General features: G+C 37.4%; 1 protein-coding gene across 13 annotated transcripts in view; it reads left to right on the top strand.

Annotated features, from left to right (window-relative positions):
• Nucleotides 1–19,809, top strand: part of Mycbp2 (MYC binding protein 2) — a 233,148-nt gene that overhangs the window by 148,451 nt on the left and 64,888 nt on the right. For all 13 annotated transcript variants that reach the window (XM_085828830.1, XM_085828825.1, XM_029468874.2 and 10 more), the window contains 8 exons: nt 613–785; nt 1,700–1,844; nt 3,115–3,324; nt 6,338–6,393; nt 9,650–9,765; nt 12,052–12,149; nt 12,784–12,900; nt 15,201–15,341. In XM_085828830.1, coding sequence (XP_085684956.1) covers nt 613–785; nt 1,700–1,844; nt 3,115–3,324; nt 6,338–6,393; nt 9,650–9,765; nt 12,052–12,149; nt 12,784–12,900; nt 15,201–15,341 — 1,056 coding nt within the window. The remainder of the gene's footprint in view (nt 1–612; nt 786–1,699; nt 1,845–3,114; nt 3,325–6,337; nt 6,394–9,649; nt 9,766–12,051; nt 12,150–12,783; nt 12,901–15,200; nt 15,342–19,809) is intronic.

Below are 19,809 nucleotides of genomic sequence, written 5' to 3'. Positions count from 1 at the left end.
ATCATCTTCCTCAGTGTTAAACAACTTAAGTTTGACTATGAGACTAGCCTTTGAGCTAGTAAGGCATATTAAAAATAACGCAGCATGTGTGTATCTTTTATTCGCCAATCCAGAGAATTCTGGCAGTTGGCTAGAAAGATTAGATTAACTGTTCACTGCTACGGTTGTCAATAATGGAAACTGAAAATGAGAGGTAGCCACCACTCCCTGCATTCAGGAGCTCTAGATGTGCCTAATGTGCAGGGAACAAAGTCAGCATAGATAGACCATGCCATCTACCAAGGAGATTTTACAGTTACAGAATATAGGCAACTGGTACTGTTTTCCTGTATTTTCTTAGTATAACTTGTATGTCATGGGCCAAAGATAGTAAGGCTGGGGCATAGGAGGAAATAGTTGTTCTCAATAAGGCATACCAAAAATGTGTGCATGTTGAAAAATTCATAGAGAGGTTTCTGTTTTATTTGCCATGTATATTGCACACATATTTAACCTCTGCACTCAAATGCCAAGACAATGAATGTAAGGCCATGTGTGGACTGTGTAATGGAGCCTTTCTTATAAATAAATCAGAAATAAATAAGATAAAAAGATTCTCTTTTTTTCCAATAGGTGTGCAAAACTCACTCTGGCATTCTTGGAAAGGGTTTGGCTCTTTCTCATTCCCCAACTATCTTAGAGGCACTTGAAGGAAACTTACCGCTTCAAATCCAAAGCAATGAGCAGTCCTTTCTGGATGATTTCATTGCTTGTGTCCCAGGATCAAGTGGTGGAAGGCTTGCAAGGTATTTTTAATGTTACAATTAATTTCTTTTAAGGCTTCATCTCTGAGGAGAAATTAAAGGAGGAAATGGCCATTTTTGTGTTAAAATGCTGTCTTTTAAAATCCGGATTATGTGTTTTGGACCTGAAGTAAAAGGTGATAATATTTTAAAATATGACACTTATTAGTGTATTGTCTTTCTCCATTGGCTCTTTTAGAATGAAAAGAAAAACATGCTAGCTTGTGTTAACTAATTAATAAAAAGTAAACGTCGAACCTCTTTTTGGTTTTGATCTTTAAGTTTCAGAGGTTGCGCTTTACTATTTAAAGCCAAAATGTTGACCAGGAAACAATAGCCAGACTTTTAAATTAGCCTCCCTTTTGTGCTTATAGACACTTGTATATAATGCATGATAGGCAGAGGGAAACGGTTTTGGGTTTTGGTTTTTTTTCCCAGCTTTTAGTAGAGTTCTAGTCACCCTCAGAATTCAAATTAGCTGTAACTTAATGGCATGTTTTGCTATCTTCCAGATAGAATTTTCAGTATTTTCTAAGTTGAAAATTGTTTCATAGTATATGTAAACATCAGAAACTTCATACATTTTTGTGTATGTCTAGAGAATTTTTATAAATGACTTCCCAGGAGAATACTTGCAACTACCACTGAGTTAGAAATGAAGATACTAAGCCGGGCGTGGTGGCGCACGCCTTTAATCCCAGCACTCGGGAGGCAGAGGCAGGCGGATTTCTGAGTTCAAGGCCAGCCTGGTCTACAGAGTGAGTTCCAGGACAGCCAGGGCTACACAGAGAAACCCTGTCTCGAAAAACCAAAAAGGAAAAAAAAAAAAAAAAAAAGATACTGGTTTAGTATTTTGTTCAATACAAGTTTAGTTTATTTGGCTTAATTTCCTGTTCTCTTGTTTTTAATTCTTTTAGATGGCTTCAGCCAGATTCCTATGCTGACCCTCAGAAAACATCGTTGATCCTGAATAAGGATGACATTCGCTGTGGCTGGCCCACCACCATAACTGTTCAAACAAAAGACCAATATGGCGATGTGGTTCATGTTCCCAACATGAAGGTAATTGTATGTGAGTTAGCCATGTCTACACATTGACTGCTGGTAAGCATTGAGAACGGCAAGTCTTCACAGTCAGCCTGCTCCTCTCTCTTTGTCTTTGTATAATGGAGGACACTAAAGAGTTGCTTAGGGTTTATTTTATATTAACTAATTCTCTAATTTCCACCCTATAAGTCAGATGCTACAGTGGAGTCAAAGAAGATAGTTTAAATTGTCTATGTCAAGCACACATTAAAATTTTGTCTCATGATCCAAACCTGGAAGCAAAAAGATGGAATAGGATATACTTTGTAGTACTTAGCTTATGGGAGGAGACATGCATATACACTCATTGTGTTATCCTGTGATTGTCTCGTCTTCGATGTTTGACCCAGAGCATTTGCAACTTACCACCATTAAAAGTTCAGAGTAAAGCAAAGAAGCAAATGCTTTCAAAATTTAGGAAATTTGATGATAAACATATATATATGCATATACTTCATATGTCCATATACTACACATATTTATGTGTAGACTATACATACATACATATGTATATAATATATATAGTTAATATATGTTACACTAATATACTATTCAACCAAGCTATACTCTCAGACACTCCAAAATACTTCTGGCAAGGTGTTAATAAGAGTTAATATTTTCAGTATTTTAATATGCCTTTGAAAAACTAGTTTTCCTATTTGTAGATGAAGGGCATTAACATTTTACCATTGTAGAAAGTGAGTTGAAAAGTTTGCATGGTTAAGCTCAGTGACTCGGATGATTCCGTGTGGCACTGTGTGATATGGTGAATGTGTGCTTTTCTTCTCGGAGGTAAGCGGCTTCCTGGTCTGTTTAAACCATCGATTCCAAACGCTTCTACTAATGAATATTTTTCCTTTGTAAACTATTACAGCAAGAATTCAAACAAACTTTTACAAATAAGCTGTTGTTATTAGAAGTATTTGCATTTTAATTATCTGATAAAATAATATTACTTCCTGAAATTTTCAATATAGATTATTTCTGATTTCTTTCGCAGTATCACACTAATGAAAGATGTAATTTTTGTGCGTTGAAACCTGTGATTATTTGTTGTAAGATAGTAACCCATCTGTTTTCTACTATTAGTGTATAAGTAAGAGGTGAGGACATCCTGGCTCTCTCTGGAAATGACAAGGAGAACTGGTGTTAACAAAATCTGTATCACTGACTTTGTAATTATGAGTTACTTCCTTTGAAGTGTCAAGGACAACTATGTGTCTGGTTTTTATACCGTTCTGTACAGGTGGAAGTGAAAGCTGTACCTGTTTCTCAGAAAAAAACATCTTTGCAGCAAGAGCAAGGAAAGAAATGTCAAAGGATTCCTGGCAGCCCCTCAGCAGCAGCTTCTACCGCCGACATGACTTTTGGAGGGCTGGCATCCCCAAAGCTGGACGTTTCGTATGAGCCAATGATCGTCAAGGAGGCACGGTATATTGCCATAACAATGATGAAGGTAATTGATTTCTACTTATCAGAAATTTTTGTCTTTCACCATTGATTTATGTTTCAGTCAAGTATTAAACTGGCAGCATATAGTTTTAAATGCTTTTTCTTCTAGAGAGACTGAGTCAGTTTCTGGCAGGCATTGAGGGGGTGACCCCTTATAGAACAGGTTCATGCAGTCAGAGGTTGAGATGACCTAAAGCTGAAGTGCTTGTCTGCCAGAACACAGACCTTCAACACTCAAGGGTTTTCTTGGGTCCCTTCAGTTTGTACGACTCCCAAATATTAGGGTATCTCCTTAAATTTCTTATTTCTCCTGGATTTTTTTTTTTTATTTTATAATTCCTTTAGATGGATTAAAAAAAATAAGTTCAGCTTTTTACTTCTCTTAAAAGGCAGAATTACTACCCCTGGAATCATGCTGAGTGTACTGTCTTGGTGTTTTTAGAAAGCAGTGTCCATATTCTAGTAACTGAAAGCTATGATCGCACTGATCGTTTATAAACACTGTGGAACAGTAATGTAGTATAGTTAGGAAGACAGGTGAGTAAGAAGCATGGCTCCTCTAAAGCTCCCAGGAGAACTGCTGTCGTGCTCTAAGGAGATACACGGAGAACGTGGGCCTGGAGACTTGTCAGTCAGAGTAGACTTAAAACATACTGACTATTACATTAGCCCAACTTCAATGCTAATGAAGAGCAAAATGAAAACAATGGAGGTGGGAAATAAAGGAAGAAGTTCATAATTGAAGTTGGAAACATCAGAGAAGTAGGGTCTAGCAAAACAGGAAGAGCTCTGCTCTAGGCCGTGGATGCTCTCTGAGAGCATTCTGATTCTGAGCCCTTTGGGTAGCAGAAACTCGGGCTTTCATAAACTAATATTTTTTTAAGCTGTTAGTCACAAGATGTTAAGTTCCACGAAGAGGTGGACAAGGAATGACTATTTAGAGGGCTAAATATGGACCAAGATAAATTGTCATTTGGCGCTGGGCCTGCAGCATTTTAAACACCTCACAGTCAGTTAATCGACGGAAGAGGGTTGCTTTTGAAGGTGTGTATTCCCTGGGCGGAGCTTTCATTCACACATGCTCTTCTGTCTCTGTACTTTGTTCAGAAACTCACACCTCTTCCTACTCCTAGACTCCAGGAGCATGCTGAAACATCTAGGATTACAACAGTCACAGAGAACTACTCCCAAGCTGTCTCTGAGAGAATCATTCATGCTCTGGGCAGACGCTCTTTACTAACCGATTGTACACAACTGTAACCTCACTCAGCAGTGAGCCATATAGTAGAGGATGGAAAAATAAAATATAATCTTATGGTTGAAATTGGTGCAGTGAAAATAGAATATACAGAATCTGGACACCTGGATTCCCAGCTGTTGACTACTGTAGAGACTTGGCAAAGTCAACCTTAAGTTACATTTATCTAAGACACAGCCTGTGGATAAGTGAAAGCAGCTAGATAATTTCTGAATCACCGTTATGGTAAAGAAAGGGGGTGAGGGCAGGGGAGGAGAAAGGCAGCTTTGTAACTGGTGTGTGTACTTTCCTTCATAAGTAAGTACTGGGGAAGCTGGAAGGGCATGAGGAAGGAGTTGAAGATCTTGAATTGAGCTATGAAAAATGATTAATTTGCAGGTATTAAATGTATCAGGGTTCATGTGCTAAGTTTACTATATGTACTACCCATCTTTATCTTTACATTTTGCCATATCTTTTGTTTGGATATTTTGCTTATTTTTGCAAGACTGGCACACAACATGCCAATAAGGCTCCTGCAGCTTATAAAGAAACATTTTTACAGTCATAGTCCATTCCCAGGCTCATTCTACACCTTTCTAAAGAATATCTTATAATTCTCTCTCTCTCCCTCTCTTCCTCTCCCTCTCCCTTTCCCTCTCCCCCTCCCCCCTCTCTCTCTCCTCTCTCTCTCCCTCTGTGTGTGTGTGTGTGTTGTGTTGCATACTTTTACTAAATATAAAATGAGCCATAAATAATATTCTTATTTACTCTGTGTTCCAAAGCTTTGTACAATGGCATTATTTTTGCATGTACATGAAAAGTTTCTCTAAAATATACTCCTAGCCATGTAATTTCTTGTTGTAAGAAAGGCATGTCTGACTCTTTGGTAAGCATTTCCAGAGCTGATCCCCTGCTGCTGGCTGCTTGCACATCTGCACAGGGTCTTTACTCAGCTCCAGTTGCAGCTATGCTGTGACTTTTTGTCCTTTTAATTTGTACTCCCTTTTCTTCCATCTCTGTTAAGTCACTGCTCCAGCACTGGTGGCTTTTTCAGTTATTCTTCAGTGCATTGGCTTTACTCAGTCTTCTGCTGTTTCCTCTGTGTAAGGATTGATCTGGCCTGTATGTATTGCATGTGTACACCCCATGTAAGCTACAGCATTTAAGTAAGTCACTAAGTAGCCTTGTAAATCCATGTGAAGACTCTTCGCTATAGTGTCTTTGTATTGGAGATAGTTAAAATTTTAATAAGCCTCAAAGATTTCTATTTTTATACCTTTTAAGGCTAGAATTTCATTGCTATGACAAAGTACCTGGTAAGCAATTTAAGGAAAAGTGTGTTTAAGGAAAGTGTGTTCTGGCTGACGGCAGTCCTCCATGGAAGGGGATAGCATAGCTGCAGACCCAGGAGGCAGACTGAGCTGATTGGAGTCTCATACAAAAAAGCAGAGACTTGAATAAGTACTGCTTGTACTACTTTCTCCTTTTCTACTAAGTTCAACACCGGGAATTGCTTGTCTTGTCTCAGCTAACTGAATGAGAGAATTCTTCACAGACATAGCCACATAATTGTTTCTTTAGTAATCCTAGGTCCTGTCAAGTTGACAATATTAAGAACTGCATCATAAAATTTTAGAAAGTTGTTTTTTTGTGTTTTGTTTGGATATTTAGCACATGTGAAATTCATTTTCAAGTGGTCTTGCCATTTTTATTCCTCTCTTGTGTGGATAGAATGGTCCATTGCAAGGGTTCCAATTTCCTTGTTTCTTCCTTAAAGGTATATGAAAACTACTCATTTGAAGAACTGCGTTTTGCATCACCAACTCCGAAAAGGTAAAAACTGTTTTCTCAAAGTGTTGCTAAAACTAAAACTTAATCATTCAGACTGAAATAATTTTTTTTAAATCCCTTATTTTCTTTTGTTTTAAAATATTGTTACTAATTCTTTGAGTCCATATGTGCAACTGTTGTGTTTGTTCCTGGAAGTCATCTACCATCCCCAGCCCTTATCATCGTCCTACCTCTCTTCAAGGAGATCCTTGAGCCTTGACACAAGAGATCTAATAAGAACAGCCCATTTTCAGCTGAGTGCTTTATAGACTCTTGTTCTCTGTATGCTTACCAGTTGTGAGTCTCTGTTAATTGCCATCTACTGTAAGAAACTTCGTGGATAAGAATTGAGATCTGGGCTGGTGAGATGGCTCACTGGGTAAGAGCACCCGACTGCTCTTCCGAAGGTTCGGAGTTCAAATCCCAGCAACCACATGGTGCCTCACAACCATCCATAACGAGATCTGACTCCCTCTTCTGGAGTGTCTGAAGACAGCTACAGTGTACTTACATATAATCAATAAATAAATCTTTAAAAAAAAAAAAAAGAATTGAGATCTATGGGTATATCAGTAGTTAATCAATAATCATTTCAATACCATGTCTATTCACTATAATAATAATATTTCCTTATATCCCCTATGGCTTATGACCTGTCTAGACACAGGTTCCTGGCTCCATTAATGTTACCAGATCTAGGCTTCATGCGGTAGAGCAGGACTTAGATCCAATCAGAAAATGGTTGTTCCCATGATGTCCATGTCGCTGTGGCTCCAGTGGGCATTTCTTATCCTGCCAGTCATTGTTGTAGCTCTTGGGGCTTACAGCTGATGGGACTGATGATCACTCCTCCCAGTACTGTAAAGGCAGTCAGTAGGGAGGAAGCTTCCCGGTCAGTTACTGTCTGATTCCTCTTTGTTTTATAGCATAAGCATAGGATGTCTTCGAAATAAGGTCTTACTATTAACTTCTGGAGGGTAACAGGAGCAGTGACAATAGCTTGTAACATTTATGGGTCTGCGATACCCTATTAGCCAATATCTCAAAAGATAGAGGAAGCTAGTGAGGGCCCATGGAAGTAAGTGAATCTCACACAATAGAAGCAACATAGAATACACTAATTAATATAAAGAGAATAATAGAACAGAAAGGGTTAAATGAGTTGGAGAGTGGAGGGCCTGGTCGAAGATGCAATTCAGGGAGGATAACAAACACTAAACACCCTTTGTAAAAACCATGTGAAAACCTACTGCTGTAGAAGCTTCCTCTGTGTGTGTGTGTGTGTGTGTGTGTGTGTGTGTGTGTGTGTGTGTGTGTGTGAAGAGTTTAAATGGAATCATCTCGTAGAAGGGAGGACTATACCCCGTGAACAAAGTAGCAATAAGTAAACTTATTTAAATAGTCAACATTGGGATTGTGACAGCTTGCCAAAACATTACAGGATGGAAGAGGCATGGGTAAGGATTAACATTTAGATGGCAGCTGATTGTGTGAAGATTTTGAGAGGTTCAGTCTAGCTATAGAAAACCTGGAGTAGATTGAACTTGATGTCTTTGGAGAACAAACTGAAAAATGATGGGCCTGGAGGGTGCTGAGGAGAGTCCAAGAACTACATGGTATGTGTTTTCTGTGTTCTGGCAGCCTGTGCTTATATAGGTTGAATTTTCCTATAAGCCAACTAATTCCATGAGTTTTAAACAAAAACCTTAAAGTTTTTAGAAGATCATTGTGGTAGCTCTTCAGAGGTAAATTAAGGGAAAGCAAGAAAAGCAGCAGCGAAGTAAGTTAGAAATGGTTAGGCATTGTAGGCTGGGGTAGAGTGCTGAAGGTGGAATCAGTAGAGCCTGTCACCAGAGAGTGGTCAGCCCAGAAACTAATTACACAAACAACAAAAACAGACTTGGCAGGTCGTGTGTATGCATGTGCATGTGTGTGTCTGTGTGTTGCATATGCATACATGTTTATAATAATAAAAAATGGCTCTCAATTTGGGAGTGGGGAGTGTTGGGGGGGCTGAAGGGAAGAAAGGGAGAAGGACGGTGATATAATTCTATTTCAATTTAAAACATATTTTTAGGAAACAGCAACAGGTCTTCTTTTGGCCTAGCAACTGAATAGAACAGATTCCTACCAGTTTTGATTCACAGACCAATTTTAGCTTAAGAAACTAAAATTGTTACCTAAAGTATTGAGTGACTCTAGTATAGATATCATAATTTTTATAAGGATCAAGAAGTCATAGGAAGAAGCAGGTATTTATGTTTTCTGTGATGTATTGATCTGTAAGGTATGTGAAGCAGGTATTTATGTTTTCTGTGATGTATTGATCTGTAAGGTATGTGAAGCAGGTATTTATGTTTTCTGTGATGTATTGATCTGTAAGGTGTGCGCTGAGTAGTAGGGAATAGGAGCTTTTTGTTAAATATGTTAATCTTGAAATTCCAAACTACTTCTCCTATCTCTACTTCATATCTAAGTAGAGATATAGCTATGCAGCTGCAAATAGTTTGAAGTTGAAGGGAAAAGTGCATGTGGGAGTTGTCTTTATAGAAATGGTACTTAACATTAATGGATGGCAATAGTTGGCCAGTTAAAAAGATGATTCAGAGAATGAAGATGGGCATCAAAGCCTGGACATTCCATGAATGAAGGAGAATCAGAAGAGAAGCCAGCAGCACTAGAGAAAGATGAGCAGTGAGGAAGAGGAAGGCCAAGAGAAGGTCAGAAACAAGCAGACAGTGTTTCAGGAAGGAGCTCTATCAGCTCTGAGATGCTGCTAAGAGACTGCCAAGGAGGAAGAATTCAGATTTAAAATTGTAACGTGTTTTATAGTGATAAAAGAGCAGTAGAGTAGAAGAAATAAGTGATGTGTGAGAGAAAGTGATGCTGTTGAGGAGACCACATGCCCATGGGAAAACCTGTCTTTAGATAAGAGCCACATTGCTCCTTCCATTGTAACCTGAGAGAAAATGAAGGAAAGAAAATTGGTTTCCCAGTCTGATTATTAATGGAGATTATAACTAGTTGTTTCTGTTTCCACAGAAGGGAAAAGGGAAATCATGATAAGCTTGGAGTGTGAAGGAGACGTAACGGGGCTATAGGGAAAGAGTGAAACTCAAGTGTGTGTGAGCTGGGGAACATGCCATGACAGCTCCAGGGATGCAGGCAGTGTGATAATGCAGACACAGTCACTGAAGTGGTAAATGACGGTAACTGCATAATCAAAAGTAAACTTTTTGCTATCCACTTTTTAATTCAGGCCCAGTGAAAATATGCTTATTCGTGTCAATAATGATGGGACCTACTGTGCAAACTGGACTCCAGGGGCTATCGGGCTCTACACTGTTCATGTGACCATTGATGGCATTGAAATAGGTAAATAGAGTGTTAAGAAGTTGCTGCAAAGAATTAGAATTAAAATCATCCTTGTATTGTTTACCCTTGTGACATACATATAATTAGGTTTCATAACATCGTTGTGGCTTCATTTTCTCCTTCATAGTGAGTAATTCATTAGGACATTGCATAGATATTATTTGAGTATGATTTATGTGATCACTCATTGGGGCTGTCACGAGCTTCCCCCTGCTTTTCTAGTGTGTCAGTGAGGTATGATTCCCTCCTTATCTCTGTGTTATCCTGTGTATGCCCCGCCCCTGCCCCCACCCACCCTGCCGCAGCAACCTTACCAACCGTCCTCACCTGGTAGGAGCAGATACCATATATTTGACAGGTGATCTGGTTTAGATCTGACAGGGGTCTGGCAGAGAGTGGCTACTTAGCACACATTGCTAACTAAAAGATTTTATTTCTCACTAGTTTTGGAAAAAAAATACTGAGTTTTCTATAATGTGTTAATGCTTCATTGTATAATTTCCATGTAAAAGAATAACAGTAGAATGAAAAATGTCATGTATGGATATCGTGAAAGGGTGACTATAATAGTTACATAACATCAGAATACCCTTTAGGAAGTTGTGCTGTAAACCACTTACATTATCATTGGAAATAAAAAGGTTATTTACATTTTGATATTTAGAAGTTATAAGTATTCAATCAGATGTATAAATTATAATGCCTTTCATTTTACCTCATTGCTAAAACCTTTAGGTCAGCACACATTTACTTAGTGCTTAGCAAAACTTAGTTGTAGAAAAGATTTTATCAAGCATTAAAGACTTATGTGTTGCTGAGATTAAACAGGCAACCTTATAATAACTTAAACGTGGTTTTAAGTAGATATAAATACAGGCTTGAGCAGGAATTTTCAAGCACTGCTGCCACCCAGATGCTTGTCCTTTCACGTTTCTTTCAGCATCATTCAGATAGCAAGGGCACAGAACAGTCTGGGTGTCCACTGATGGGCAATGAAAATGTGTGTTCTACAGTAGGGTTTCTCTCAGTTGTAAAGAATGAAATTATTAATTTAGCAGGAAAAATGATGAGTCTGGAAAGTATTACACTAAGTGAAGTCATCCAGATTCTAGAAGAAAAAGCAACTGCCCGTTTTTCCTCATACAGAGATTACAAGCGTTAATGTTAGGATGAAGGAGCGTAAGAATAGGCTGTGACCTAGATAGGAGACCATGAAGGCAACACGTGGCAGAGAAAGGCAAGGGAAACAAGAGGAGCCCTGATAGGCAGTGTAGAGGAGATACTCAGAGAGAGTTCTCCTTAGGTAGATGGCGTGTGGAATCGGGAACACAAACTGGAAAGGCAGAGACTTGAGGTCATAGCCTTTGTTTGCCATCTTTGGCTCCTTTATTTTCAAAAGTGAGAGCAAAATGGGGAGTGGGGAGGGAAGCAGCAAAGCAGTCTGTTAGGGCTGTTAGCTTGGGGTTAGCGGGACTCTAACGGTGGGGTGGCTGTGTCTGATTCTGCTGCCTGCTCTTGGGACTCCTTGCCTTCTGTTGGGTTTGCCCTGTCCAGCCCCCATATGAGGCTTTGTCTTTGTCTTATTCTCTCTTGTGTGTCCTGTTGGGTTGTCTTGGTTTTTGGAGGTCTGCACTTTTCTGAAGAGGAAACGGAAAATGAATAAGGGGGAGAGGGGAAGTGGGGGAAACTAGGAGGGATGGAGAAGGGAAACTGTGGTCGGGATGTATTGTATGAAAGAAGAATCCATTTTCAATATAAAAATGAAAAGAAAAACAAAAATACCATAATGAATTGTAATCCTTGCTTTAAAAAAAAGGAAAGTAGTGTGACAGTGTGTGTTAGGAATGGCTTCAGTAGAGTCTTCAATCTCACTCTATGTGCTCCTATTAAACACTTCAGGAAATGCTAGTAAGTGATCTTTGGGAATCTCAAGACCTCATTTTAATTTTTTTCCATTTTTCCCACTTAGTATGAATCACCACTTTTAAAAAATGCAAAATTCAGGTATTTGTCTTCATTGTTCAAGACAGTCTATGATGTGGGACTGGAGAGACAGCATAGCCATTAAGGGCACCTAATGCACTTTCAGAGCGCTTGCTCTCTTGACTGGCTTGCTACACCTGCAGATCCAGTCCTCTACAGGCCTCAGGCGTGAATGGGTGACCAGACATACATGGTGGGAAAAACCATATACATAAATAAAAAATAAAATAGCCTATGATGGGCTAGATTTCACAGTCCTTTTACCTGAGTAGTCAAATGTTAATTACACTACTTTTCTTACAGATGCTGGCCTTGAAGTAAAAGTCAAAGATCCACCAAAGGGGATGATCCCCCCAGGGACTCAGCTAGTCAAGCCGAAGGCCGACCCCCAGCCAAATAAGGTCAGTGGAGGACAAAGCAAAAGTGAATTTGGTCAGAGACGGAAATTTTTCATGCCTCAAAGTAGGTCTCAAATATCTAATATTTTACTTGCTTTATTGTAGTATTTTAATTTCCAGTATCCCTAAATCAGTCTGAAGAGCAGCTCATAAGAATTATTCCTCTCAAATTGTACAATTTTGCTTTTCTGGCTTCTTTATATATTTTTTATTGTTTTTGAGTGTTCTGTTTATGCTTATATTAAAAGTATACTGTTAATAGAAAGTCTACTGAAATTACATGTGAGAATTCAAGGTTAAAACACTGTTTCATTAAAAGAAACATTAATTTTCTTATATCTAAAAACTAACTAAAGGAATTTGAGTAAACTATTAAAAACTATGAGAATGTAATTTATATTTTGTCCTTCTAAAAAATCACCTTTTTTTGGTATATATCTTCATTACTTAAAGTGGGTGATCATAAATATATTAATCATTGATATCAAATACTCTCCCGTACTTAGAGGTCGACCTTCACTGCTGTCTTAAGGAAAGCAGCCCCAGATGGTTGTGAGGGATGCTGAGCTTGTGCTTCCTTTAACTGTACTGAGAGTCTGTGCTTCCTCTGCCACTGTCAAATCTGTTCTTTTCTCAGATTCGAAAATTTGTGGCCAAGGACAGTGCTGGTCTCCGCATCCGGAGCCACCCTTCCCTTCAGAGTGAGCAGATTGGAATAGTGAAAGTCAATGGAACTATCACTTTTATTGATGAGGTAATTAATAAGTATGAGTAGTTTATTTTGGACACAAAATCTTTTTGATATTTGCATAATAACAAGGAAACTATGTTTTAATGTTATTGGGTTCTAAACAGTTTAGGAACTTCTTTATCTAACTTATTATCAGTTCCTTTGGGGTTTTTTTTTCTTAAAAAGTATTTTAGTCATATTCATTTCCTCTAGCAACTGCTCCCAAATACATCTCCCCTTCCCAACCTACCCAACTTTGTGTCTTCTTTCTGCTTTTTGTTATTATTAATCCCTTTGTGTGTGGGGGGGTGTTTTGCCTGCATGAATGTCTGTGTACCATACGTGCACCTGTGGAGGTCCGAGAGCAGCATCAGATCACTGGGACTGGAGCTGCAGATAGTTCTGAGTCTCCAATAGGTGCTGGAAATGAGACTCAGGGAGCCTGTAAGGGCAGCCGGTGCTCTTCACCAGTGAACCACCACTCTGGCCCTTCTTTTGTTCTTTCATCCCACAAGTCCAAGCTGTGCTGGCCCTAACCTCTTACTGTTCTTCACTAGAAAGTGTTCCAGTAACAGGGGCTGTACCCGTAAGGACAACTGACTCTCCGTCATCCAGAAACTACCAGTTGCCAATAATTTCTTAGATGGGGTGTGGGACCATTCTCCATGCTAGGATTTTGTCTGACTTGAACTCTTGGGGGTCTTGTTAATGCTTTCTTAACCACCATCAGTTCTTGTGTGTCAGCTGCACTGTCTTGTCATCATCTACCACCCGTGGCCCTTACAATCCCTCCTTGTCGTCTTCCTAAATGATTGTTGAGACTTGGGCAGAGGGAATGGGAATGTGCTGTAGATGGCCCATTTCAGACTGAGCAGTCTCTTCCCTGCATCTTGAACAGAAGTGAGTAATCATCATGACCTGCAGAAAAGCAAAACACAAACAAACAAAGCAGCTGCTGAGGTTGGATAGATATGCTCGCATCTATAGGCCAATTAGGCATCAGTTTAGTACTGTGTCCATCTAGTCACAAGTGCCTGGTCTAGACAGCTGTGCTGCAGCTGGGTAACATGGTGATTCCTTTCCTCCTCTGGTAGTGTGCATAGTACCTTCAGACACTATGAGAGGTAGCTACTAATGAGGAAGCTTCCGGGCTTTGGTATCTCTGTGTTCTCTGAGGCACCTGTGGGATCTCTTCAGCAATATGGTCTTACTGTCAGTTTCTGGATGGTCACAGTAGCAGTAGCCTAATAATGTTTGGGGGTCTTTGAGTCACTTATCAATAACTCCAAAAGAAATAACCCATTCCTAACTCGAGTTTCCTAGAATTACTATGAATAGTGTTTCCTAAAATTCTACTCATGATTTCTGACAACAGTAGCCTATAATAAAATTTAGATAAACATAATTATCTATACAAACCTATTAGAAAGAGATATCATTTAGAAAGATATGGTAGGAGGCTGGAGAAGCTTTTCTACATGGTTGAAGTTGAAAGCCAAGTCCCACCTGTGTTTCAAGGCATATGCTTCAAAGAGTTTGAGAAATCTTGTGAAAAAAAATTATAGGATATGTTCACTGAGGTTTTCATATTTAATTTATCCTCCTTTTTCAGTAAAAACTGGGAAAATTGCACTTTGAGCATAATAAAACCAGTTAAACATAGTAATCAGAACCTTTAGAAATACAACTTTCTAAACATAGACAAATTTTAAATGAATTTTATAATTGTTTTGAAATATAGTTCTTGGATTGCCTTAACCTTGGAAGTCCAAGGAATATTTCCCTACAGTGCAGCCAAGTAGCCTAGATATAAAACATGTTCTCTTGAGAAATGGCTAATTTTGCTGTTAGATTATCTTTTTTTTCCCTTGCATTTAGATTTTAATTTACATTCTGAAAACACATAAGAGAAATATAACCCCAAAGTAAAAAAGTTTTAACCACAAAATGAAATTAAGCTATTTTTATCTATTCTTATGCAACAGCTTACATATTTAATCTCTCTCTCTTTTTTTTAATGAATGCGTCTGATCTTAGAAGCTAAGAGGATCAGTCCTGGTTAGTCCTTGGTAGGGAGATTGTTTATCCTAAGTGTGATTTTCTTGTGCTTTTAATTCATGAGAGAAGTTGCTTTTACAGTGTCACCATGATCATGATCATGCTGCTTTGATGTTCCTTGCCTCAAGTTCTCCCACATCTATCTTCTCCTAACACAGATAGATGCAGAATCTCCACTCTCTTTACCTGCTCTGCTCATTCTCAGTCCTCACTAGCTCCCTGGTGCTTACAGGAAGGCAAGCTCGTTTGGTTTCTTCTTCCTCCAGATCCACAATGATGATGGCGTGTGGTTGAGACTGAATGAGGAGACAATAAAGAAGTATGTTCCTAACATGAACGGTTACACTGAAGCCTGGTGCCTCTCTTTTAACCAGCATCTTGGCAAGAGCCTTCTGGTCCCTGTTGACGTAAGTGAAAGATGGTTTTTAAAGCATCAGAGTTGTACTCTATCCTCATTATAGACCTTTCTTTAATTAAGGCTTTTCAGTTCTGAGGTAATTGGTCCCTATATCACCTTTACTTCAAAGGTGCTTGAGTGCTTAAGGGCTTCAGTGTAATGAAAGTGGGATAAGGCTCTTAATGCTGTCAGTAGTAATAAGTAAGAAATTGAAACTAAACATGCCTAATTCCTTTCAAGGAAGTAAGAAATTACAATGCTTACACTTTTTTTTCTTATTCACAATGCTATTTAAAATGAATTTCATCCAATATTTAAGAAACTAGAGTTACTATGCATTCAGAAACAGGTGTAAATGTGGGTTTGTTATGTTGACAGTTTGCAGTTGTTTCTGTGTTATGTCTATCTCTGGATCCTTTGTTTTGATTTACGGTACTGTTGTGTTGATATAAGATGCAATTTTTAGACTTATATCTAGTGACAGTAACTCAGACTGACAAAATCATTATTAGTTCCTTGATATTGCAGTAGAGTGGTTACGTCACTGCTTACTAGAGTGTTGTCATGAAAGTATTACTATAACTTTCCTTCTTCACTAAGTGTTCCTGTGACATTACTAATAAGTAGCATTGGTATGCAGTGCTTGAATATTGATGACTAGTTGTCATGGTGGTAGAAAGCAGGTAGATGCTGTGAAAATTAGGTTCTTCCTCCCATTTTTTTTTTTAAGTTGCACATTTTTAGAGTGAAAAGGGCTTAATTCTTTGTCTCATTCCAACTATTCATTGAATTTAGTTTCCTTTATTTATCTTCAACCTGTGTGTGTGTGTGTGTGTGTGAGAGAGAGAGAGAGAGAGAGAGAGAGAGAGAGAGAGGGAGGGGGTGGAAAGAGAGAGAGAGAGAAAGGGAGAGGGAAGGAGAGAGAGAGAGAGAGAGAGAGAGAGAGAGAGATTAATTTCAGGTTTAAGCTCCTTAGTGGTAAGGACTAATTAAGGATTGTCATTCATGTTTGCTGTTTCTACAGTGTTAAATACTGTTATTTACTCATAGTAGCCTTTCAGTGTTGCTTGATATCTAAGTTGAGTGCTTTTGTCTGTATAATCATTGTGCTTAAAATATTTCCTGACATATATGTGTGCTTCTTACCTTGTTTGTGCCATGTCATTCTTATTGTGACACTGTCTTGTTAAATGTATTGTTCTCATTTTTCCAAGATTTTAAGTGTTAGTGGAACTGGTGCTAGAGCCCCACTTGATGTGATTCCAAAGTGTATGTTTTCATGTTAATACACCTTGGTATAATGAAGAGATAAGTGTAAGTATAGTTACAAAATGATAAATAATTGCAAAATTTATTAAGTTGCTTTGTGATAAGCTGTTTAATGGCTTAACTTAAGAGATAATATCTAAGGCAGATGTGAAGAAAAAGGAGGAAATTAAAGTAGGATAATTCAAAGTAATAGAATTATTATTCACATCATTAATATGTAAGATAAGCTGCTAATTTAAGTAAGTATGAATATTTGTATGCCTAGTGATTAAATGTAAATGATTATCATAACTTAGAAGGTAAATAAGTCAATTAAAGTTTTAAAATGAAGTTCTATGAGAGAATAGTTCAGCCAGTAAAGTCTTTCCTTGAATGAGGTCCTGAATTCAGTCTCTAGCACTCACATAAAATCTAGAGCAAACTGCTTAACTTGGGAAGGCAGAGCAGGGGATCTCCAGACCTGCCTCAAAGGAGAAAGACAGTGGTTCCTAGGCTGTCACCTGAGGTTACAAATATAGACACACTGACAATACACAATATAAACATAAAAATTAATAAACTATTAATTTGAAAGCTATAAAGCAGTAGTTCTCAACCTTCCTGGTGCTGAAATACTTTAATACAGATCTTCATGTTTTGGTGACTCCAACCATAAATTATTTCATTGCAACTTCATAAATGTAATTTTACAACTTCTATGAATCATAGTATAAATATCTGATATGCAGGATATTTGTCATGTGGCCCACAAAGGAATTGTAACCCAAAGGTTGAGAGCCACTGCTAATAAAGTTAGTTACAACAAAATTTTATACATCTTGGAAAATGTAAGAAAAGAGAGACCGGTATGACATTAAAGAACTGTCATGTGACATCGAAGACAGTGGTGACTCACACCTTTAATCCCAGCACTCAGGAGTCAGAGGCAAGTAACTCTCTTAAAATTCAAGGTCTACAGAGCAAGGTCCAGGACATCCAGGGCTGCATAAAAAGAAACCCTACATCCAAAAAAAAAAAAAAAAAAATCACAAAACCTTTTTAGATAAGTTTAGTTTTATAATTGGAGATTTTTAAGACTAAAAACGTACATACCCATTCTTCATGTATTTTGTCAAAAAAAAATGGCAAATGTACATTATAAGGGATGTTGAGTAGAAAAGAGACATACCAAGGAAAGCTAATGAGTGTGTTCTAAATTCTTTTAAAGGCAACGAGGGTGTGTGGATGTATTTATGCACTGCACAGATGGCTTTCTATCTAGTCTAATCGTTGTTCACCTAGAGAAAGTAGGCTGATATCCAAGAGTAGGAGCACTGAGGATCTGGAGTGGATTGAAGGGAAGGAAGATTTGTTGTCGTGTGAGTCCCGCGTAGTGTCACGTATTGATACTTAGCAAATATTCCGTGCGTTTCATAGACATTCTCCTGAAATGCTTACGAGCAGCTGGCAGTGCAGGTGTGGCGTCCTTCAGGTTGCCTGGTTCTAGTCTGTGCCTGGGTTTGGTTTATGTGTACTAGCAGGTTTTTAATACTAATAATATTAAGTCATTATTTAATTATAAATATGTTGTCCTTAAATTATTATAAGCAGTTAAAAGGATACTGTGATATATGTACAGTATTGATTTTGTTATATTTTTTCTGCTTTAAAATTAGCAGCCCAACTTAGTGCTGTGCTTTTCTAGTAGAGTGATTTTTTTTTCCATAGGCGACTAAAGATGTTTCCACTGTAGTAATGAACTTATGTAAAGTCTGATGTGCCTTGAGAAACTTATCATAAAATTGAACTTTATAGCTTATTAATTTAGCTAGGTTTCTAATATGCATTAATATTCTAATTCTTTGAAAAATTATTTTTAGAATATGATTTAAGAAAGAAGTAATTTAAATTATTGTGTATGTATCTCTGTGTTACGCCATATTAATCTTTGAAGTTATATAGTATGAAAACTTAATTTGTCTTTTGTAATAAACTGAAATTGAGTCTTTAGATAAATTACTATTTTGATAAATATTCATATAATTAGCTGAAATATTCTTAAACCTTCAAAATAAAACTAATTTTTATTTGGTGAGTCTTAATACTTGATAAATAATTTAAATTTACAGTAAATTTTTGTAGTGTGAGAGTTTTCTGCAATTATAGGAACTAAAGCACAATATATAAAATTAGAATTAATATATAATTAGAATAAACAACTTTTTCACTGACAATCTGTTGCCATAGTATTAGCTAAAATTTTTAAAATCATTGTATATGTTATTGACTGAACAAACCCTTAATTTTGTACAATGAAATTAAAGAGACATATAAGCATGAAAAGTGATGCTAGTCCTCTCTAATGCTGAGTAGATCTGCGTGGTCTGTAACACTTGCCTGTCATGTTGCTCTTAGTATTAAAGTCATGTATAGTAAATGTGAAAATACTTCTTAATATTGACATTTTATATCTAACTATCTGCATCACTGTTCTCAGGGAGAACAGCCACTGACAGACACATTTTCATACACATTGACCAACCAACATGTGTATCATTTTCCTTCAGCACGGCTTTTTTAAATGCTTTGTAAAAATTTCACTTTACCTAAATAGAGAGGACCTATTGACCATGCATTCCAAATTTCAGGGATAATGGCTCTGGTTTCCATGTTTTAATTTTATTTGCAGACACATTACTAGAAACTCATTTTTACATGTTTTATATTATATAATTACTACTAATAAATGTGTATATGTACGTCTATATATGTTTCTGTATCTACCCACATATAATTTAAGGAAATAAAGAAGCAAATATCTTTATTTTGTCTAAAATAGCATAAGTGATCAAGAATTTTAATAATTCTTTCATGTTAAAGTCATCAGTGATATATACTTCAATTAACATTTGAGTGCCTTGCTTGAATTACCTTTTAACACAGTCTTTACATAAGCAATACATTTATGGTATGTTTGGTGCATATTGATTATATTTGAGTTTTAGGTAAAATGAAGTATACGTTGATCATGTGATGTATCTGTGCGAAACATGTATTACATAAATTTTTATTAAAATGTTTGTGAAAAATAGGACTGTGTTATCACAAATTAATTGTTCTTTAACAAAATACTTTGTAATTCAATATGGAAATCCTGAATGATTATGATTTCCTAAACTTTGAGATGAACCAGTTATTTGTCTTTTGATAAAAGATTAAGCTTGTGTTTC

The sequence above is a fragment of the Mus caroli genome, unplaced genomic scaffold, assembly GCF_978045245.1.
Source record: "Mus caroli unplaced genomic scaffold, Mus_caroli_1 scaffold_12, whole genome shotgun sequence".
Classification (NCBI taxonomy): Eukaryota; Metazoa; Chordata; class Mammalia; order Rodentia; family Muridae; genus Mus; species Mus caroli.
The sequence above is the reverse complement of the archived record's forward strand: the minus strand, read 5'-3'. Positions and strand labels throughout refer to the sequence as shown.